Consider the following 23,721-nt stretch of genomic DNA (forward strand, 5'->3'; position numbering starts at 1 on the left):
GACCATACTTTTCCTCCTAGATGCTTTTTCAGCAGCATAAATATCTCTAGTGACAAGCATTTAATAATAGAAACCTGACAAAGTTACCAAACATAACAATTGCCTGTTGATATCCTGGATAAAACAGATTTTTTTGGTTGCATTGTGGACATGTTTCACTGATAAATAGCAGTTTATATAAGACACAACAGGAATGACACATGTCTAACTCTAAAGTATTAACGTGGCAAAAATACATACCCTGATCTAGGTAATGTTTTTTGCAAAAAGACATTTTTTTCATTTTCCCTTACTAACTAACTGAAATGAAACTATCTGCTTGTTTTGCTTATTTCTGTTTTCACCTGAGAAAACAGAATAAGGAGAATTAGGATTCCTCTTTTTAAGCTATTTGTAAGAAAATAGTTTAAATTTGTTTTTCTTTAGACAAAAAGTGTAGACAAAACAGGAAAAAATAATCAATTATGCAACTCTTGCAGTCTTAACATTGCTATTTCCTACATACATGTTTTGCAGGATGCAATTGCATGCACATGTGCTGTTCCTCCCAGAGAACATTTCCCCTGATGTGCCGGATGATGTGGCACTAGTCGGAGTGAAGCAGGAGTTCTGCAGATCAATCTGAATCAAATTCTCTTTGATTTATTACAGCATAAGAGAATGATCTCTGAATTAGTGTTGCTACTGCTAGCTGATCCCAATTGTAGTTGACAACCACCTTTAGTTTTCAGTGTGTATATAGGTGGTTTTTTCGCTTCCTTCTACATCTGCTTGTGTTCTCTGAACATCTTGCATCCTTACTTCTCTTCCATGATCCGAGGCGTGGTTTTAAATCGGGTGTCTTCTGAGGCTGGCATACTTTAACTTAACTACAATTATTGGGTTCAGCACGGCTAACTTGGATGAATCATAGAATCATAGAAACATGTTTGTGAAATTAGATGATTAGATAACTCTTCTTACAGCTTAAACTCTATGACATTATAAAAGATAAATAGATAAATAATAGATATTATAAAAGAATATGTTTCATACAGTCATAACTCATGTTTATAAAGAGTATTGTTCAGACTCTTAATGGAACTATAATAATGTGCTCGTTATTTATTACAAGTTGAACTATCATACAATCATCCTTTACAGAAGTGTTTAGGACTTCAATATCAGCTGTAAACCCTTTAACATCTACAGTGAGAACTTCAAACCAACTGTGCTTAGCACTTTAATGAATTAAACATCATTGTTCTCTATTCTTTCTTCAATCTTTCCCTAGTGCAGGAGCTTAATTTAATTGGCTCTTCACTATCTCAGTGAGATACTATTCCTTTGCAATTACCTCTGGCCAACGGCAAAGGCAAGTTGCACTTTTGGCCTTACTTATTCTTATGATAGTCCACATATTTTTACATTCTTTCTTACAGCCTTTTTTTTATTTTCCTTTTCCATCCGTTGTGCCCCATTCACACCTACTTTGGAAAATACTGGAGGAGTTTTGGGAAGGAAAGTCTGCTGAACCTTGTGAGAAGTAATATGAATTTCTCTGTCTTTTGCACCTAATTTGAAATAACTTAACATGAACAGAAACTTCTCAAAAATAATCTGAAATTATGGAAATTATTTCCAAATATCTAATGTATGGCTGACTTCTGCTGGAGGTGGCCCAACCTGGAGGCAAACCCAGTCAGGACGCTCACTGAGTTCATAAGGACACTTGGGAACCCCGTTATAATTCTGTCTTCTGAATGAGAGGGATGCTGCCTTCCATACTAACAGCCTGTTTAAGTTGGCGTATTACTGTGTTTGCAGGTCAGGATTCAGTTACTTTTCTATAAACAGTGCACGTGTGATTCATGATACAACGTAAAATCTGTACAAAGTCTTTTCTGACAGTCTTGTAATCACTCAGATTCTGTTTCTGACTGAATACTTACCAAATGATTGGTTGCATTGCTAGGAAATCAGAATTTTATTTTCTCTGATATGACTAAATGAGTAACATTTAAATACTATCAATCCCTCTGTCACTATCTGGTCATATAGACTACTAAAATCATTTAAATATTGAGCATATGGTTTCTGTTTAAAAGACAGTGCCCATTTGTCATCATTTTTCACTGAACTATAGCATTGAAACAGTAACTGCCATGAGACAGAGGAAATATTAACATTATCGATTAAAATTAATTTCTTCATGAGACTTCTATGGAACTTGGAGTCAATGCTGTCAGGTGCTGAGTGTCTGCTAAGAGGAGCCCAGATTACAAGTAATCTCAGAAATGTCACAAGGAGTTGAGACCACCCAGTGCCTCACGGAATCACGGAATCACGGAATCTTCAGAGTTGGAAGGGACCTCTAGAGATCATCTAGTCCAACTCCCCTGCTAGAGCAGGATTGCCTAAAGCACATCCCTCAGGGCTGCATCCAGGCGGGTCTTGAAAATCTCCAGAGAAGGGGACTCCACAACCTCCCTGGGCAGCCTGTTCCAGTGCTCTGTCACCCTCACTGTAAAGAAGTTTTTCCGTGTATTTGAACAGAACTTCCTATGTTCTAGCTTGTGCCCATTGCCCCTTGTCCTGTCGCTGGGAACCATTGAAAAGAGCCTGGCTCCGTCCTCCTTAAACCCACCCTTTAGATACTTGTAAACATTAATCAGGTCCCCCCTCAACCTTCTCTTCTCCAGGCTAAAGAGTCCCAGCTCTTTCAGCCTTTCCTCATAAGGGAGGTGCTCCAGTCCCATAATCATCTTGGTTGCCCTACGCTGGACTCGCTCCAGTAGTTCCCTGTCCCTCTTGAACTGGGGAGCCCAAAACTGGACACAGTACTCCAGTTGTGGCCTCACCAGTGCAGAGTAGAGGGGAAGAATGACCTCCCTCGACCTACTGGCCACAGTCTTCCCTATGCAGCCCAGGATGCCATTGGCCTTCTTGGCAACAAGGGCACACTGCTGGCTCATGGATAATTTGCTGTCTACCAGGACCCCCAGGTCCTTCTCCTCAGAGCTGCTTCCCAGCATGTCCGCCCCTAACATATACTGGTGTTTGGCATTCTTCCTTCCCAGGTGCAGGACCCTACACTTGCTTTTGTTGAACCTCATTAGGTTCTTCTCTGCCCAGCTCTCCAGCCTGTCCAGGTCACGCTGGATGGCAGCACAGCCCTCTGGAGTGTCGGCCACCCCTCCCAGCTTGGTATCATCAGCAAACTTGCTGAGGATACACTCTGTCCCCTCATCTAGGTCATTAATGAATATATTGAACAAAATTGGTCCAAGTATTGACCCCTGAGGGACACCACTCGTTACAGGCCTCCAACTGGACTCTGTGCCGCTGATCACAACCCTCTGAGTTCTGTCACTCAGCCAGCTCTCGATCCACCTCACTGTCACCTCGTCTAGCCCATACTTCCTCAGCTTCCTAATGAGGATGTTATGGGAGACAGTGTCAAAAGCCTTGCTAAGGTCAAGGTAGATGACATCTACGGCTCTCCCCTCATCCAGCCAACCCGTTATAACATCATAGATAGCTATCAGATTGGTCAGGCATGATTTGCCCTTGGTAAATCCATGCTGACCACTTCCAATAACTTCCTGTTCCTCTATGTGTTTGGAGACGACATCCAGAATGAGTCGCTCCATTACCTTCCCAGGGACAGAGGTGAGACTAACCGGCCTGTAGTTCCCTGGGTCCTCCTTCTTGCCTTTTTTGAAGATTGGAGTGATGTCAGCCTTCCTCCAGTCCTCAGGCACCTCTCCTGTTCCCCATGACCTTGCAAAGACGATGGAGAGTGGTCTAGCGATAACATCTGCCAGCTCTCTCAGCACTCGCGGGTGCATCCCGTCAGGGCCCATGGATTTACGAATGTCCAGCTTGGCCAAGTGGTCTCTGACCCGGTCCTCCTCAACTAAGGGAAAATCTTCCTCTCTCCAGACCTTCCCCCTTGCCTCCAGGGTATGGGATGCGTGAGGGACGGCTTTATCAGTGAAGACCGAAGAAAAGAAGGCATTCAGTAACTCTGCCTTCTCTGTGTCTTCCACCACTAGGGCACCCGTCTCATTCATCAGTGGACCTATATTTTCCCTAGTTTTCCTTTTTCTGTTGATATACTGGAAAAATCTCTTCTTGTTGTCTTTAACTGCAGTGGCCAAGCTGAGTTCTGATTGAGCTTTGGCCCTTCTAATCTTCCCCCTGCATAGCTTTGTTATATCTTGATAATCCTCATAAGTTGCTAAGCCCCTTTTCCAGAGAATGTAAGCCTGCCTTTTTTTCCTGAGGTCCAGCCAAAGCTCTCTATTTAGCCAGGCTGGCCTTCTTCCCCGTCGGCTCGTCTTTCGGGACATGGGGATGGCCTTCTCCTGTGCTTCTAAGAGCACCTGCTTGAAGTATGACCAGCTTTCCTGGGCACCTTTGCTCTTCAAAACTGCCTCCCAAGGGACACTCTCAACCATGCTCCTAAACAGGCTAAAGTCTGCCCTTCGGAAATCCAAGGTGGCAGTTTTGCTGGCTCCCCGCCTCCCTTCACCAAGAATTGAAAACTCTATCATTTCATGGTCACTCTGCCCAAGACGACCTCCAACCTTTACATCCCCCACAAGACCTTCTCTGTTAACAAACAGTAGGTCCAGTAGGGCACTTCCCCTAGTAGGTTCCTTCACCAGCTGTGTTAGGAAGTTGTCTTCCACACACTCCAGGAACCTCCGGGACTGTTCCCTCTCTGCTGTGTAGTATTCCCAGCGGACATCCGGGAAGTTGAAATCCCCCACAAGAACAAGGGCAGATGATCGCGAGACCTCTGCCAGCCGCTTATAGAATACTTCATTGGTTTCTACATCCTCGCAGGTTCAGACTCATTACATCCACATAAATCCCTTATGCTGCTGCAAAAACCTGAAAGTTATCTTATTAGTCATAAATAAACTCAAAATAAGTAATAAATGTTAGAGCAGTTCATTGAATTTGTTTGCAATTTCTTTTCCATATAACGCCTTTATGTTGCTGATTTTATTGACATATTTTTAGACAAGAATATTCCTTTGTTTCCAGAGGAGAATCTCACTTGTTGAAGGAACATTGTATTGAAAGGAAGTATTATGTTTATTTATAACAAATATGAAAGGAAATAAATCTTTCAAATCATTGTCTCAGAGCAGGGAGTGCATGCAAATTAATTTTAACAAAAATAGTTTTGATGTTTGTCAGCTGTTTACACCTTCTTTATATTTTATATATGTGTCAGTTATGAGAACTTGTAGTGAGCCTCTCCTCAACTTCATGCAGACAAATTCAGGCAAGGTGTGTTCAGAGACTGCACAAAGACTGGGTGCTACATGCTGATGTCGTTTAGATACAGTTCTTTGTCAGACTCCAGATTCTTTCTGGTAGTATCATCTTCTGCTATATTAGTAACATCTTCATAGTCTGTATTGTCTAAAAATTACCTCTGCTTGATCACAGAATCACAGAGTCACAGAAACTTCAGAGTTGGAAGGGACCTCTAGAGATCATCCAGTCCAACTCCCCTGCTAAAGCAGGACTGCCTAGAGCACATTACTCAGGACTGCATCCAGGCGAGTCTTGAAAATCTCCAGAGAAGGGGACTCCACAACCTCCCTGGGCAGCCTGTTCCAGTGCTCTGTCACCCTCACCGTAAAGAAGTTTTTCCATGTATTTGAACAGAACTTCCTATGTTCCAACCTGTGCCCATTGCCCCTTGTCCTGTCGCTGGGAACCAATGAAAAGAGTCTGGCACCATCCTCCTTCAACCCACCCTATGTATGCCATAATAAGGTCCCCCCTCAACCTTCTCTTCTCCAGGCTAAAGAGTCCCAGCTCTGTCAGCCTTTCCTCATAAGATGATGGAGCCTTAATTATCCATTGGAAGTTTCCATCAAACAGATGCCTGTCCTAGCACAAGGCAGGCATAAGACCGCTTTTTACCTTCACCTTTTGATTTTCATGTCTTGAAACGGCAATCCCTCTTCCCCCACCAAGGAAACAAGAAATGAAGATTATACCTCAGGAGCAAATGAAAAATCTGAACTGCCCTTTCCTTCGGGGAATCTGGCCTTTATGAGCAGCTTAGCTTGGGATTTCATTTACAATTAGCCAAAAAATGACAGTCCTATCAGGATGTTTGTTTCCCTGGCTAACCTAGTCCTATTTAAAATCTTTGCCTGTAAAAACTAACTCTAAATCTAAAATTAGAAAGAGCTGTTGACTTGCAAAACCTTTTTGAATGTAGCAAAAGGTTAACTTCCCAAATGGCAGTGTCAGTATTCATTTCTAGCAATTATTTTATTTTCTTCATATATTAATATATGAAGAAATATTTTCTTCATATATTAAAGGAGCTGTAAAAGGAATCTTAACCTATTGTCTTTCAAGTATTTTGTTCACTGTATGACCTAACCTGAAAACGTAAAGGGTTGCTGCTTCTGCCATCTGAGGAAAGCGAATGAATTCTGGAGGGGGTTGCTTGTCTCTGTGCCGTGCCTAAAAGAAAGATACAAGTTTTTCATAAGGTCATTTTATGCCAACTAGCTTTTCAATATGCACTATATCAAGCTCAAAGTACGTTTGTCTGCATATTTTATTGCACAGTATATTGAATCTATAAGGTATTTTATTGAGTTCATTATGCTTCATATTCATCCCATTATGCGTTATTGAGTTCAGCGTAATCTTTAACCTATAACGCACTTTCATTTTTATTTGGTACATTAGATCTTTTTCTCTTTTTTTTTTTGGTCATGATTACTCATATGCTTTTTTCATGCGACTGTAATGAGATTACATTATAAAAGCATTTGGCAGAAGGTGTTTATCAGCATTTTCATTTTTGAAGTGTGTTTTTTAGGAGTCCATAAATTGGCTTGAGTTTAGCATAAAATATCTACCAAGGGGTTTTGGGCACCAGTATTTCAAAGCCTGGTCATTTCAAATATTCAGTAAAAAGGATTTGTATCACAAATATATGTCTGAAAATAGAATCTGTTCATATCAACAACCATTATTGAAAGATTTTATAGTAACTCATGCTTTCATTGACATTTTTCAAGGGCATTATAATTTATACCATCCCAAATGGGGCTTTAAACCTCAGCGCACCTCCTGCGAGCTGGACTCCCCCCATGGACTGGAAGTGAGCAGCAGTGGTAGTCTCTACGCAGAAGGCTTTGGTCTAGCACTTGTGGTAGGAACTAACAGGGGCCTGGCTGTCGTACCGCACTGAGCCGTGGCACTGATCCTCTCCAGTCATTTGTCTCCTTACTGCAAAAATAAGAACAATATTGTTTACCAGCTAATACTGCTCTTAGCCTTGCCAAATGCTTGGGGATAGATGCGTGAAGAAAAAGGCATTTAGCATGTGGGAACCATTACTATTAATCTACAAAAGCATTGAATGATAAATGTTTCTTTTTCTTTTCTTTCAGATTATTACTTTAAGAGATTACATTCCCAAAATCATTGGTCCAGATGCTTTTAATCTGTATATTGGCCTTTATACAGGTTATGATCCCACAATGAATCCTACAGTTTCTAACGTATTTTCAACAGCTGCTTTTCGTTTTGGTCATGCAACAATCCAACCAATAGTAAGGCGATTGAATGCCCAGTATTCAGGTGCTCCAGAACTCCCAAATCTTCATTTGCATGAAGTTTTCTTTAGTCCCTGGAGGCTCATTAAAGAAGGTATGGTTTTATTTAAACTGTTTGGGTTTTTTTCCCTGGTAATTGTAACTTTTTTCAAAGTTACTTATCTTGAATTGGAAATAATAACATTTGTTTAATTGCATCACTGATTTAAGTTGTTAAAAGGGTTTCAGAGCATTGACATGAACTGGAACAATTATTCTGAGTTAAATAGTTCTCTGAATCAGACAAAAGTTATTCTCCAGTTTAAACCAGTCAGGTAGATAGAAGAAAATATTTAATTTTTATTTTTTTTGTGGAGGAATGTATTTCAGGTTGTAAATTTTCTTACACCTGAAGAAGCAGATGGAACTTTTTCATAGCACTATTACTTCTATTTCAACCTGCAGCACATTTTTGCATATGTCTGATGTAAAAGCCTGTGGCCAATGTTTACAAAACATAGACGCATACATGTATTCACATTTGTTAAGAAAGTTATAATGGTTTATATATACAGTGTAATGTTATATTATTTTTGTGTTTAAAGGAGGCTTGGATCCTTTACTAAGGGGTCTTCTAGCACATTCAGCAAAACTGCAGATGCAAGATCAACTGCTGAATGAGGAATTAACAGAAAAACTGTTTGTGCTGTCCAATAACGGTTCACTTGATTTAGCATCGTTAAACTTACAGCGTGGCCGTGATCACGGACTCCCAGGTCTATTGATTTTTCTTGAATTTTCTCCCAACTGGTAACTGAAATGTAACTGCTTATATTTGGGATGTAATTATAAGCTTTCAAATAATAGCTTTAGTAATCAGAAAAGTAACTTAAGTCTCTCTTTAAATGTGACTAATATGTTTAACGGAAACAAAATATTCCCCAGCATTTGAAATTAAAATAACCCAATAAATCTCTAATCTGGAAGAGCAGTATAGTAAGTGGATCTCTGTGTGCTTGATGTAGGTACCTGAGGCTTGTTCTTGCTGGAACCAGCTCCAGAGGGGTGGGGTTTCTGCCTGCAGCAGCTACTTGCCGTCAGCAGGCTGCCCCCAGCCTGTGGGGACAGGTCGATTTAGACATAACCTCGTCGTCTCTACCAACCATAGAAGGTTTTGAGATGTCTCCAGGAGTGGTGTAGATGGCTTATTTAGGTGTACACCTCATTTTGAGAAATATAACACGTTTGTGCCTGGGTTTTGCACTAGATTTCTTACTCTAGTCAGCCCACGGTAAGACTGAACTAACAGTCAAGGAGCGTTAGCCCATCAGGACATGGGTGTACTGGCTTAGAGAAAGACTGCTGGAGCTCAGTTCAATTTGACTGCACCAGCTGTTAAAATATAAAGTAGGTTCCCAGTCCTGTGCAAAAACCTCTTACAAGCATGACACAGCTTCTGAGAGCAGAGGCAGCAACCCTCAGCGTGGTAGATAGGGCCTCTTTCTGTTTCATTTCTAAAACTGTGTCCTGACCCCCTGCCTGATTAGACCATTTTTCTGCATAAATAAGGAACAAACCTGGCTGCCCTTCTGTGCTCTGAGCCCAATGTCCCACCCATGGAGGTAGGACTGATTGATTGTCAAAGAAGGATGTTACCTCTCTGGGTGGCAACCCTCTCCATTTCTCCTGTGCAACTCCACAGCTAAGAATACACAAGGCATCGTCCCTGGACAGTAGAAATTAAGTCTGATCTGGCCTGGAGTTTAAAACTCTCAGCTATATGAGGGTAGAAATGGAGTTTTGAACTCCCAGACCAGAAATTAAAGTTTTTTAAGGAGATAGTGTGTGTGTGTGTGTGTTAATTCCAATGATGTAAAAGAATGTGAAAGAAATATATTTTCCAGAGAGATGGACATGTGCCCTAGGACACTCCCCTTAGTAAAGTGCTTTAGTTACTAACCTCATTCGGGTTACTTCTTGCCTGCTCTTCACCTAACTTCTTTATTCCTAGTCTGGAAACCTCAAGACCCCTTGCATGCTCCCATTATCTGTTATTATGTGTTCATTGCTTAAATATGAGAGAACTGTTTTATACCTTTGTTTTCCTTCATGAAAATGATGTAGCAATTGCATATCCTGTAGTTTCAGATCCTGCCATCATTTCCCTGATCAATTTAACCAATAATAATAGGCCTATTTTTATCCATAACTATCTATGACTATGATTAAGGTTGTCAGAATACAGTGCTTATAAATTTATTAATTTCATATATCATGCTCAACAGTCAAGTCTAATCTTCCTTTTAACATAATATTTACAGGTTATAATGACTGGCGAGAATTCTGTGGCTTACCAAAACTGGAAACTCAGACTGACCTGAATACAGTAATAACCAATCAGAATGTCACTGAAAAAATCATGGAATTATACCATAATCCAAGCAATATTGATGTTTGGCTTGGTGGTCTGGTAGAAGACTTTCTTCCAGGTGCTAGAACTGGTCCCCTGTTTGCGTGTATAATTGGAAAGCAAATGAAAGCACTAAGGGATGGTGATCGGTGAGTTTATTCATGCTATTGAATGATTTGTGTAATATGCAGAATCAACGGAGATTTTACAGATACATGAGAACACTTCCCAGAACACAGGACAACATGATACTTAAACAGGCTTTAAACAAACTATTGCCTGTCACTTGTACGTTTTCAGCTTTGCTTCTTCAGTTTTCTTGGGTGAGCTTTTACTTATTCTTCTTCGATCTGTATATAATTTCAATTCCAGATGATATGGAGATTGTTTCTGTGGTATTGAGATGCCCAACTTTGCACTCCTGGTGGAAATACAAGGTGCCACCAGTAGTTAATTGTGCCAGGGACAGCTAACGTTTGTGTGGATGGATGTAGTTCTGTGCAGGCTTTAGCTAATCCAGTCCCTGAGGGCTACAGCGGGCTCAGGGTCCTTAACTGGAAGAACCTCAAAATTTTCCATGACAACCACAGCAAATCAGAAGGGATAGGCAGAGAGCTGTAATTCAGGCTTCCTAGAGGGGATAATAAAAACACCATGTACCTAGTCTTAGGTGAACTGGGACTGCAGAGTGCTCCCAGAACTGCCTCATTGGACATAGCATGGTATGTCCTTTCACCCAACGCGGCACAACCACCACCAGGGTCTTGTGCCAGTTCAATCCGCTGCACCAGGAAGGCAGAAGAAATGCAGCTTCAGGTCACAAAGGGGTGCAAAATGCAGTTTATGTCTTCCTTCTGCTCCTGAATTAATTATAAAACCAGCCTTTTTTTCATTTCTGTCATGTACTTGTGGCAGTAATTTTGAATCTCATGAGAAGACTAATTTTAAACTGCTCATACCGTGCTAGCAATGGTGGTTTAAGTACATCTGGTCCTTACGCTCACCTTTAAGCTCCTCTCATAAGTCACTGTTGTGGAAAGAAACCATTATGTAAATAAGCATCCGAGGTAGAATTTAAATCTGAACTTTAAAAAATGTTAATTAATTAGCTCACAGGAAAAAGCGATGTTAATCATAAAGGTGGTGTCTTATTAGCACAAACTGTATAGAAAACAAACATTCCACTCAGCGGTGTTAAAAACATGGTTGAAAATCTTCTGAATAGGCATACTTGACCCTATCTGGGGAAGGATAATTTATCAAGGCCCTTCCAGCCTTGTTTCTATGATTCAGTGCTTTAAAATACTTCTTATTATTCAGTGTCTTATGATACTACTAGCCTTAATTAAACTTAAGCATAATTAAACATTAACTTCAAATTGAGAAAAAGAGAGTTCTAATAATAAAAGAATTTCCCAAGTTTCTGCCACAAAGTTTGTGTCAGCTAACTCAAACGTGAAATAGTATTGTCATTAATACTATGATAAGGAAGTACCTATGAGAAGTTAGAAGTACATAAAAACGTTATAGTTGTCACAGAGTAAGTACAAGAATGGAAAAGTCTAACAGTCATTGCAACACCTTGTCAGATAGAGTACTGGGTAGTGTCTATATCTGCACTAGTAAGACTACATGCTTACTAGATACCCTAATTGACACATCAGTAAGTAAGGATTTCAAAACATCTCCTCTAACATATTTGTTTAAGTTCAGAAATCATGTCTAAGTGGAATTTTTTCACTGACTGTTCTCCATCCTGATAGCCTTAAAATTTTTTGTCAGTAATCTGACAGAACACAAAGGGTTTTCTTTTTACAATGTACTAAATTCGGGCACTGTCTTAATCTCAGACAAATCGCCTGGAACAAACTGTTTCTGTTCCACTGGCCTTGACTTTCTTTTTCCATCTCTTCCTACTCTGAATCCTTCTGTGATCTCAGGGTTTGATTTAAGATTTAAATGCAGGTTATTGAGATTTAAACACAGGGTAATGGAAACTATCTGTCAGTCACTGAGGAGAACTGCTCTGGAGCTGACCCGACCCACAGCGGAGCCACAGATCTTGGTGCACTGGGGGTTTTCCTGAGGTGGGGAAATCCTGGGGCAGCGGAGAGACACACGTCAGGATGGCGGGCACTCATCTGAGAGCAAAGGCTGCAGCTCCAGCTGGGGGGTCTGCACCATCTACAGCAGCGGTGGCCGATGCCCCCACCCAGATGGAGCTGCTGAAGGGAGAGGCTGCAGTGCAGATCTCAGACTGCAGAAGGTTCCTGGACCTTTCTCCTGGGCCAGGGATAGGCACAGACCTGCCTGCAAAAGGTGGGCCCAGGTGGAGGACCTCCTGCAGCAGGTGGGTGAGCTGCAGGAGGGGATGAGGAGGCTGCGTAGCATCAGGGAGGCTGAGAAGGAGATAGACAGCTGGTTCCAAGCACAGTCTGCAGTGGACCGACAGCCCACAGCCTAACAACCAAAAACTCCCCAATCAGCACACAGAGAAGGGAGGTGGGCCAGTAAGACAGAAGAATGGAAGCTTGCGATGGTAAGGACCAGCAAGAGGAGAGAATTCCCCTTGAAACCTTGCAGAACCGCATCACTACTCTGCAGAGTGAAGAGGAAAGACCAGTTACATCAGGAGAGACACTGGAGCTGAGTAAGGCAGCCCGAGCTGCTCCCCCTATAACAACCAGTGCAACTAAGAAAAGGTGATGGGTGACAGTAGTAGGTGATTCTCTTCTGAGAGGTACGGAGGCACCCGTTTGCTGACCTGACACACTCTCTAGAGAGGTGTGCTGCTCACCGGGGGCTCATATTGGGGATGTCACCGAGACATTAACAACCCTTGTACCGCCTGCTGAGTATTATCCACTGCTGTTGTTTCACATGAGCACCAGTGATACCGCCAGGAGTATCAAGAAGGATTACAGAGCCTGGGAGTGGTGGTAAGGGACTCTGGAGCACAGGTAGTTTTTTTAGCAATCCTCCTGGTCAAAGGGAAGGGGTTTGAAAGGAGCAGTCGAATCTGTTGAGTTAACAAATGGTTACAGGACTGGTGCCACAGTCGGTGGCATAGCTGGTGCCAGCTATAGATGCCCAGGGCCTGGAAAAGGATCACAGGTCAGCAGGAGAGCACCTGGAGTGCAGCACAAAGAAATTCCAGCCAATCCAGCCAGTAAGTCAGTTTCATCGGGGGCTCGACTTAAATCCCTCTATGCAAACGCACATAGCATGAGGAATAAACAAGAAGAGTTAGAGACATGCGCACACCTGTAGGGCTATGATCTTATTGGCGTCACAGAGACATGGTGGGATGGCCTTTACGACTGGCATGTTGGAATGGAGGAATACAGGCTTTTTGGGAAGGACAGGCAAGGGAGATGAGGAGGGGGTGTCACCCTTTATGTCAATGACCAGCTGGAGTGCATGGAGCTCTGTCTGGGGACAGATGAGCAGCTGACTGAGAGCTTATGGGTCAGGATTAAAGGGAAGGCAGGGACAGGTGACATTACAGTGGGGGTCTGCAACAGACCACCAGACCAGGAAGACCAAGGCCCTCTATAGACAGATAGGAGCAGTCTCAGGTTCACAAGCCCTGGCCCTCATGGAGGACCTCAGCCACCCCTGTATCTGTTGGGAGGGACAACACAGCAGGACATAAGCAATCCAGGAGGTTCCTGGAATGCATTGATGATAACTTCCTTCTCCAAGCGATAGAGGAGCCAAAAAGGAGAAGTTGTTCTCACTTTGTTCTCACCAACAATGATGGTGATGGGAGGGTGGGGCAGAATGTGGAGCTCAAGGGCAGCCTTGGCTGCAGTGACTGTGAAATGGAGTTCAAGATCCTTAGGGCAGCAAGGAGGCTGCACAGCAAGCTCACTATCCTGGACTTCAGCAGAGCAGGCTTTGGCCTCTTCAGGGACCTGCTTGGTGAGTACCATGGGATAAAACCCTGTAGGGAAGAGGAGCCCAAGAAAGCTGGCTAATATTCAAGGATCACCTCCTCCAAGCTCAGGAGCAACGCATCCCAGCAAAGAGGAAGTCATGAGGCCTCTATGGATGAACAAGGAGCACCTGGAGAAACTCAGACTCAGAAAGGAAGTCTACAGAGGGTGGAAGCCTGGGAGTAATTCAGAGAAATTGTCTGAGCAGCCAGGGATCAGCTTAGGAAAGCTAAAGCCCTGATGGAATTACATCTGGCCAAGGATGCCAAGGGCAACAAGAAAAGCTTCTATAGACATGTCAGTGATAAAAGGAAGACTACAGAAAATGTAGGCCCTCTCTGGAAGGAAACAGGAGACCACTTTACCAGGGATATGGGGAAGGCTGAGGTACTCAATGACTTTTTTGCCTGTGTTCATCAGCTACACAGTGGGCTCTAGCCACGCTGCCCAAGTCGCAGAAAGCAAAGACAGGGAATGCGAGAATTAAGAACTTCCCACTGTGGGAGAAGATCATATTCAAGACCATCTGAGGAACCTGAAAGTGCACAAATCCATGGGACCTGATGAGTTGCATTTGTGGGTGCTGAGGGAACTGGTGAATGAAGTTGCTAAACCACTATACATCATATTTGAAAAGCTGTGGCAGTCTGGTGAAGTTCCCACTGACTGGAAAAGGGGAAACATAACACCCATTTTTAAAAAGGGAAAAAAACAAAACTCAGGGAACTACAGGACAGTCAGTCTCCCCTCCATGCCTGGCAAGATCATGTAGCATATCCTTCTGGAAACTCTGCTTGGGCACATGGAACACAAGGAGGTGATCAGTGACAGACAACATGGCTTCACTAAGGGCAAATCATGCCTGCACCGATTTGGTGGTCTTCTATGACAGGGTTACATTGGTGGATTGGTGCATTGGTGGATAAGAGGAGAGAAACTGACATCATCTGCCTGGACTGGTGCAAAGCATTTGACGCTGTCCTGCACAACATCTTGGCCTCTAAATTGAAGAGACCTGGATTTGACGGATGGACCACTTGGTGGATAAGGAATTGGCTGCATGGTTGCACTCAAAGAGTTGTGGTTAACGGCTCGATGTCCAAGTGGCGACCAGTGACAAGTGGCGTTCCTCAGGGGTCAGTACTGGCACTGGTGCTGTTTAACATCCTTCTTGGTGACATCGACAGTGGGACTGAGTCCACCCTCCGTAAGTTTGCTGACAAAAAACAAGTTCTGTGGTATGGTTGACACCCTGGAGGGAAGGGATATCATCCAGAGGGACCTGGACAGGCTGGGCAGAGAACAGATTGAGTGTAGCCCTGAAGAGAAAGTCTTGGGGGTGCTGGTGGATGAGAAGCTCAACATGGGCCAGCAATGTTCACTCACAGCCCAGAAAGCCAACCTCATCCTGGGCTGCATCAAAATAAGCGTGGCCAGCAGGTAGAGGGAGATGATTCTACTCCCCTACTCCGCACTCGTGAGACCCCACCTGGAGTACTGTGTTCAGCTCTGGAGTCCTCAGCACAGGAAAGACATGGACCTGTTGGAGCAAGTCCAGAGCAGGGTCACAAAAATTATCAGAGGGCTGGAGCACCTCTCCTATGAGGACAGGCTGAGAGAGTTGGGGTTGTTCAGCCTGGAGAAGAGAAGGCTCTGGGGACACCTTGTACCAGCCTTCCAGTATCTGAAGGGGGCCTACAGGAAAGATGGAGAGAGACTCTTTATGAGGGAGTGTTGAGGGGTAACTGTTTTAAACTGAAAGTGGATAGATTTTGATTAGATATTAGGAAGAAATTTTTTACTGTGAGGGTGGTGAGACACTGAACAAGCTGCCCAGGGAAGCTGTTGAGGCCCCATCCCTGGAGGTGTTCAAGGCCAGGTTGGGTGGGGCTTTATGTAACCTGCTGTAGTGGGAGGTGTGCCTGCCCATGGCAGGGGGATTGGAACTAGATAATCTTTAAGGTCCCTTCCAAACCAAACCATTCTATGATTCTATGATTTGCAATAGTTGAGCAAAAATTCTGAAGGTGACTTTGTCATTCTTTGTCTATGGGGCTTGTGGCTCTTTTTTTTTTTTCTTTTTTTCCTTTTCTTTCTTTCTTTTTTAAATCTAACTCTCTAAAATTCACCTATAAAATTTTGGTCACCTAATACAGACCTGTTGGAGCAACCTTTGTTAGAGTAAAAACCTATCTGCTGGGTAGATTAAAAAATAATTTTCTTCTCAAGCCTTCTCAGCAGTGTAGATAAAACTGAATTTTGTGATGAAAGTAGAATAGGTTTTAACGTACCTGAAAGGGAAATGACAGGTGTAGGAGAGCTGAGTGGAACAAAGTTTCCGATGGCTTTGGTAATGGGAAGGGTCATGTGAACAGTCAGTGAGATTTCAGGATGCTCTGAGAAGTTTGGGAAGAGTGTGCAGGTGAGGGCTAGGAGGAAGGCATCTTTATTTTTTTCTGTGTCCAGCCCCTCCTTCTTTCCTGCATTTCTTGTCACAGTGCTGCTGGGGTGTGGGATGTTCACTCCATCCCTGGTCCCGTGGATTGCCTCCTCCTCCAATAAAGGCTAAGTGGGACAGGTTTATCCCCAAATTTTCCTGCTGTAGGTAACTATTTGCCTGTAAATAAAGACAGTTTTCCAAAATTTGTTGGAACGGGTCCAGCAGAGGGCCACAAAGATGATCAGAGGGCTGGAGCACCTATACTATGAGGACAGGCTGAGAGAGCTGGGGTTGTTCAGCCTGGAGAAGAGAAGGCTCCAGGGAGACCTTATAGCAGCCTTCCAGTACCTAAAGGGGGCCTACAGGAAAGATGGGGAGGGGCTCTTTATTAGGGAGTGTTATGATAGTAAACGGGGTAACGGCCTCAAATTGAAAGAGGGTAGATTTAGATTGGATATCAGGAAAAAATTCTTTACTGTAAGGACAATGAGGCACTGGAACAGGTTGCCTGGGGAAGCTATGGATGCCCCATCCCTGGAAGTGTTCAAGGCCAGGCTGGATGAGGCTTTAAACAGCCTGGTCTAGTGGGAGGTGTCCCTGCCCATGGCAGGGGGGTTGGAACTAGGTGATCTTCAAGGTCCCTTCCAACCTAAACCATTCTGTGATTCTGTGAAAATTTCACATGCACTTACCTTACTTAACCAGTACACTCCCGCTGTCAGCAGAGTCCAGTTTGCCCTGAGAAGTTCCCCCCAGGGCACATTAGCAGCCCTCATGTTCCCCAGAACACAAACAGGACTATCACACTTCTTGTTTTCATGGTACCATTTCAGGGGGCTCATAAAAAACCTAACACCTGCACACATGCCAAACATGCACTGGGTACACAGTCAACATTACGGTTCCCTTCGATGAGAAAAATGTAAACACAAAACCCACAGACTTTTCGAGAAACCCCAGCCTTGTTCCCCAAGTATGATGAACGCCCAAGTCCTGTGTTAAACCTGAGGTTAATTTGTACCTTGTGATCACATCCATACTCTACTGCTAGCGGTCCTAGCACACGTTACCACAAATCCTGCCTAGCATTTGGGAAAATCTGAATTGTTCCACAGGGAACTATCTTAGAAGTTTAGCAGTGCTTAACGCTGTTTAATGTACTAATGCTATGAATCTCTCCAGAAATTTTTTTTGCCATTCATGACATGTCTTTATGTACAAAATGTTTATACTTTTTTTCTTTCCCTTTCTTTTTATCTTTAAACACATATCTATGTGTGTATGCACACATATATAAAATATATATAATTTAAATAAACACATCTTTGTAGCACCAACTGGTTTTTGTGTTCTGCCACCACACTCCTGATCTGACAAAATGGAAAAAGCAATTCCTCTCTGTTCCAGCTGGTCCTCTTAGCTTACCTTTTTGTATGATCAAAAAGCACAATTACTGTCTTACAATTTTCTGCTATAATTGAACTGCATATCTACAGCTTTCTTAGCAAAGGAAAAACTCCATATTAAACAGAGGAGCATTCAGCTATACCTTGTTTTCATAGCAACCATTCAGTAATGACAAGCAGAATTCAAAAGCTATGGTATAAGAAAATCTATTATGGCTACTCCTGTAATCCTCCTGTAATTTATGCTTAAAACAATTTATGAGTGCACACTGAATGCTGGTGTGCGTAAGATTAAGCATCCAGTTCAAAGAAATTAGCTCCAAGTATTTTCTCAGGATTGTAACTTTTTTTGTGGCCCTGTATCGTCAATGAAATGCAATTCTGCAAATGTGAATAATTAATAAACAGCTGACTTTAACACATCATCCGAGTTGACCAGTATTTCAAACTCACACTAGTCTTTTCTTGACTTTCAAGTTGGGTATGTAAGTCTTCAGATAGTGGTGTTTACTTTTATTATTGTTGTATGCACTGACGTTTTGCTATTATTCTTATTTTTGGTCTTTTACGTAGGGTCCTGTGAAAGTAAGGATAATCAGCTCTTTGAGTTTGACCTTTTCAAAATTTTTCTGTCAATCTTTCCAGATTTTGGTGGGAAAACAATAATGTTTTCACAGAAGCTCAAAAGCAGGAACTCAAAAAACACTCATTGTCCCGCGTGATTTGTGACAACACAGGGATTTCTGAAGTGCCAGCAGATGCCTTCCAACTTGCGAAGTATCCACAGGACTTTAAGCATTGTGACAATATACCTGGGATGAATTTAGAAGCTTGGCAAGAATTCTACCAGGAAGGTAATCTGGTAATTACCAATCTTTTCTGATGAGAGGGGAGAGTAATCAGCAGTTAAGAGCCCTGACCTTGATTGTGGCGGGTCTTGAGTTACTGGTCGGATGCAGATCTTCAGTGTTTCTACCACTTAGAAATGCGATATAGGTCTTTCTCTCCTTCTTTCTCAACTTCTTCTGTAAAAAAGATAGTGTTTGCCAAATTCACTCTGATAACATCAATGGCTTGTGAGATATCCAGACATTATGGCAATTGGGGCAGGAGTTCTCAGACAGATAGAAAATATTGACTAAGAACTCTGCAGCAAATGCTGTTAGAAGATAATGCTAATTTTTCAAGGTTTAAAAGTCAAACCTGAGGTATTCCGTATAAATTCTTGTCCAGAAATGAACAATTTAATTCTTGATCACCTTAAAACTTGTGAGCAATTTCACTGAAGTTAGTTTAGAGCAGTAATGGAGAATAATGTTTCAAGGGTAAGGTGGTAATTTTTTAAGAGCTTGTATTTAAGAGTTTTTTATTTGTAGAGGAAATATGTGGAACACCAAAGAGTGTGGAAAATGGTGATTTTGTATACTGTTCAGAATTTGGAAAATCTACAGTGACTTATTCATGTGAATATGGATTTCAATTACAAGGAGAAGAGCAATTAACCTGCACAAGCAAAGGATGGAACTTTGAGGCTCCTGTTTGTATAGGTATCCATTTTTTTGTTGTTGTTTCTGAATATTCTAAAAGCTAAAGTCCAGCACAAGCTCATCAGAAGTGAACTCCCTCCCATGCTCTCTTGTAGTCAACATTCTGGGTTCGTAGGTACAATAACACGATAACGTGAAACTCTCCTTGATCCAGAATTGCTATCTCAATCTTTACCCATCCCGATTCAGCAATCAGGGTGATGACAGGAAAATGTCACTAAAAATTAGCTAATTAAGCAAAAATAAGTCAATTAACTACCAGTAGGAAAAAGCAGCAAATCAGAATTATACATTGCTTCCTCCTACATTTAACATAACAGCAAGACAGTTGTCATTTTCCTAGCATAGTTTCAATGGGTGCTCCAGATACAAAATGAGCTCAGCACCAGTAGTTCATGTATCACCCTAATAAGTTAAGCAAAAGTGACAAAGAAGAAAATACTGTGGAGTGAATAAGTGAAATTAAGCAAATTAATTATCACTTCAGTTCCAACCTCCTTTCCCCAAATAGTTGTGAAAAGATTTGCCAGAAGTGAATTACTTCTTCGGGTACAAAAGTAGAGCAGGTGAAAAATCAGTAAAAAGATATTGGTTTTGACATTTCACGCACATTTTCAGGGGAATACTTTTCTGTTATTTTAATCATTCTTTTATCTTCTCTCTTATTTTTGCCTTATTTTTACTGTTGAATAGAATAGGATAGGAAGAAAGAGAATGTGGCAAATATTTCATTACAAGACCTTCGCTCTTGAAGGAAGGATGAATTCTCTCTGTTGGGATTTCAAATGTGTATGTTTATAATGGTGTGTGTATATACTTTTTTTTAATATATATATATATATACACACACATACTCAAACTGATCAGCTTTATAATAACATGAGAGAAAATGAAACCTGAAAAGGCCGTATTTAGGAATATATTATGGATGGTGGTAAATTAATTTGAATGCAAGTGCTGCAGCTGATCCGCAATAAAGTCTGCTTATCAGTATTTCTCTGACAGCAGAATAGAAAGCTATTCATTCTAATTGTATACCTGGTATGGAAAAAGTCAAATGAAATTTGCAGCTCTTTCCTTTATTCAAATCCTATTTATCCACTGAATTCCACCCACATAAATACCATATAAAGGAATAAAGCTGTTAAATGAATTATAATAAAATCTTTTCAATAGATTAATGTTCTGGCAGCAAACTGAATAAATAAGTTATATGAATGAATGATTCCTTGTCCTAGTTTCTTTTAATATGTTCGGTAATGTAAACAAAAGATTGTATATCTGCTATAGGAAAACAAGCTGCTGCATATATTAAATAAGCAATGCCTTTATTAAAAGAAAACCATCAAAACCCACTTATGCAGATGCTACTTGAGTTTTACAGTAGAAAGTACTTTGTTCCATGCATGGCTGTGCAATGTGTTCTCATTCTTTTAAATGTTCAGCAAATTAGGAATAAGTCAAGCAATATAATGAGGAGGATAGAGCTTAGCATTTCTGCAGATGGTTTCGAAATTATATGCTGCTCTGGAAAAGACAGAGTGGCCTGCTGGCAAAAGCATAAGAATCTGAGAGCTGTTAATTCCTGCTTACTAACTTTGGCTTTGACAGAAATCATTTCTATTGATTCAGGAAGTCATTTAGTGCTAGACTATGCTACCTTCCTTTATATTAAGTGTTATCTTACTCTTGATAGATAACTCTGTTTACTTTGCTTTAATAAAGTGCTTCTCTCTTTCAGTAGTAGGATAGACTGGCAAGAACTGACTTGTGCTATTTGGTGATGGAAAAAAAGAGTTAGGTAGTTAACAGATTCATGACTATGGATCTACAAAAGCTGAAATAACATATTTTAATTACAGTGCAGGCAAAACCAGTGCAGGTTTTCCTGCCCAGATGATGATGAAGCCAGTGGGAGTTAACCCAAAACATAGTCTTGAGGGAGTAATACTTACTCAGGAATCTTCATCCTGAACAACAGATTAGTTTCCTGCTTATGAGAGTTAGTGTTTCTTAAGGTTTCTGAAGTTTAAGATTATTCCTTGCATGGTTAATCTTTTGACTGTCTCAGTTGATGGCTAGCTTTGGACACAGCTACTGCTTTGTATTAAAATTTAAGAGAGGATCAGGCTTGATCCTATTTCCAATGAGAGAACTCCCTAAATGGTCTGAGCAACAGTGCTAAACTAAGTCATTCCTACAGGGTCAGTTTCTAATACTGATCAAAAAGAGCTATTAAGACTGAAGTAGCAGATCAAACATTGTGGTAGGGTAGGGAAAGAAAGGACAGGAATATAACCAAAAAGGGAAGACACTGAAGGCTCAGCTACTTGCCCATCCATGGGCTAGCAGTGCTTCCCAGGACCATGGGTCAGAGGCATTGAACAATCTGGCAAATACTACACAGAACTAATGGGAAACTATCTAAACCAGTGCTGGACACCTATCTTTAGGCAACTGAATCAAGTCCTGCAAGTAAATATTACACAGAAAGAAGAAAGATGCAGAAATACGGAAAAGACTCCATTCTTTCCCTCATTGAGTACTTTCTTTTCTGCACAGTACACTGACCCCCATTTCACCACCTAATCAGAATGTGAGAGTGAAAGGTCTTGATTGGACTCAGGAACAATATGTTTATGTACCTTTTCCAATGGATAATTTTTCATCTGCTCATTATTCTGCCAGGATATTGTCATTTTACAGAACTAATATGGCATCTAGAAACAACCAGTGATATCACAAATAACTGTTACAAATTTTATATCCAAAGCTCACCTGAATCCTTGGCTCCTCAAAATCATGGCTAGAAGTGTATAGAATTGTGTCAGTGTTATTATTTTCACTACCTCTACAGAGCATAGTATGGAAAAAGTTTATAGGGGAACACAAGTCTTAGAACATAAACGCAAGCGAGAAGAGCTCTCAAGTTTAGAGTCTGTATTTTTGAAAATTCAACCAATTGCCATTTGTAGCTTTTGGTGAATTACCAAAACAATGTTTTCTTTTTTTCCTCATTTCCAGCTTAAAACCAAACAAGCAAAAAAATCAAATCAAAACAAAAAACTCCCAACTTCATGCTTTAAATAGTAACAATGAGGATCTTTGACAGTATCTATGTGTCACTGAAAGTGTACAATACCTTTCATTTATGAATACTTGCAGAAAGTGTGTATGAGAAGTTATTAATCCCTCTCTGTAATTTGTAATGGTTATTGATCAGTGTGTATTCATTTTGCAGACATCAATGAATGTGAAAATCAAATTAATCCACCATGCTCTCCCTCTGCTAAATGCATTAACACTAAAGGCAGCTACAAATGTCTCTGTACTGATCCTTACAAGCTGGCAGAAGATGGAAGAACATGCATTGGTAATGCCTGTGAACCTCCTGTCTATTAAAAATTTCTCTGTTCTGTTTTACAATGCTGTAAATATCATAAAATTGAGATTTATTGAATAGCTGTTAACATACGTAAAAAACCTCTACACAGTCACGAACATAAAGATGCGGTCAGATTCTGTAAAGAAAATGAAGGTATTGAAAAAATAATACAGATACAGAAGTAAGCTTTTCATTTTCCATTCCTACCATATATAAATGGCTAAGTATATCCTGACAGTGCATATGAAGGGGGGAATCAAATCTGTCTCAGTTTTTCCTAGTTGGTATCGAAATTCAGCATCTGAATCTCAAATAAGTTCCACCTATTATGCTCCAAAACTGTTAACCCTTTTAGGGCTTTTATAAATTATGCATTTTCTTGTTTTTCAGCTTTACAGCAGACATGGAAGCTGTATTGGTTCTCAAGGTTTAGGTGGGGCGTATGAGTGTAGTTGCCTACTGATGCTGAGTTCTGGGGAAAGAGTGCCTAGATCTGCCAAAAGCTCCACAAAAACCTGCAATCCAAACTCAAGTGGATAGATATCTACTTTGTAACTGTGCCCAAGGGAAGCACAGAAAGTTTAGAGTGCTCAAACCTTGCATATTCAGTGCTGTATGCTGTGCAATCATGAGTAGACTGAATCTCACTGATGGCACATTTCTTATTTCCCGTTTCAGCAAATACCTTGATTATGACACATGGCATTGTACTGTCCCTTATTATTAATTGCACAAAGAAAACACAGGATGATAATTCCCCAGGAAAAAAAAAAAACTACCTTCTTGCAAACAAACAGATGTCTTCAATGATATGATGTACATCCAGTCAGTTTTCCAGTTGTAGTTCAGGACCACATGAGCATATTCCTTGAGTGAGACCTCATCCCTCAAATGAAACCTTAAGTGAGGTGACCAAAGGTCCAGGATTGAAGGGCAGTGGGAGACTACACTAACATAGCAGCACTTGACATCCCTCTGGGCAGGCACACCAACAGAAGTACCTTCTCAACAGTGAATGTTGCCA

The 23,721-nt window shown here is 41.4% G+C and overlaps 1 protein-coding gene across 1 annotated transcript in view; it reads left to right on the plus strand.

The window, feature by feature from the left end:
* TPO (thyroid peroxidase) overlaps positions 1-23,507 on the plus strand; it is a 55,427-nt gene extending 31,920 nt beyond the window's left edge. Inside the window, 8 exon segments of the mRNA XM_074578355.1 lie at positions 7,428-7,686; positions 8,177-8,347; positions 9,893-10,130; positions 18,411-18,619; positions 19,142-19,312; positions 22,554-22,685; positions 23,376-23,461; positions 23,463-23,507. Coding sequence (XP_074434456.1) covers positions 7,428-7,686; positions 8,177-8,347; positions 9,893-10,130; positions 18,411-18,619; positions 19,142-19,312; positions 22,554-22,685; positions 23,376-23,461; positions 23,463-23,507 — 1,311 coding nt within the window.
* The last annotated feature ends 214 nt before the right edge of the window (positions 23,508-23,721 follow it).

Source organism: Larus michahellis, chromosome 3, assembly GCF_964199755.1.
Source record: "Larus michahellis chromosome 3, bLarMic1.1, whole genome shotgun sequence".
In the NCBI taxonomy this organism is placed as follows: domain Eukaryota; kingdom Metazoa; phylum Chordata; class Aves; order Charadriiformes; family Laridae; genus Larus; species Larus michahellis.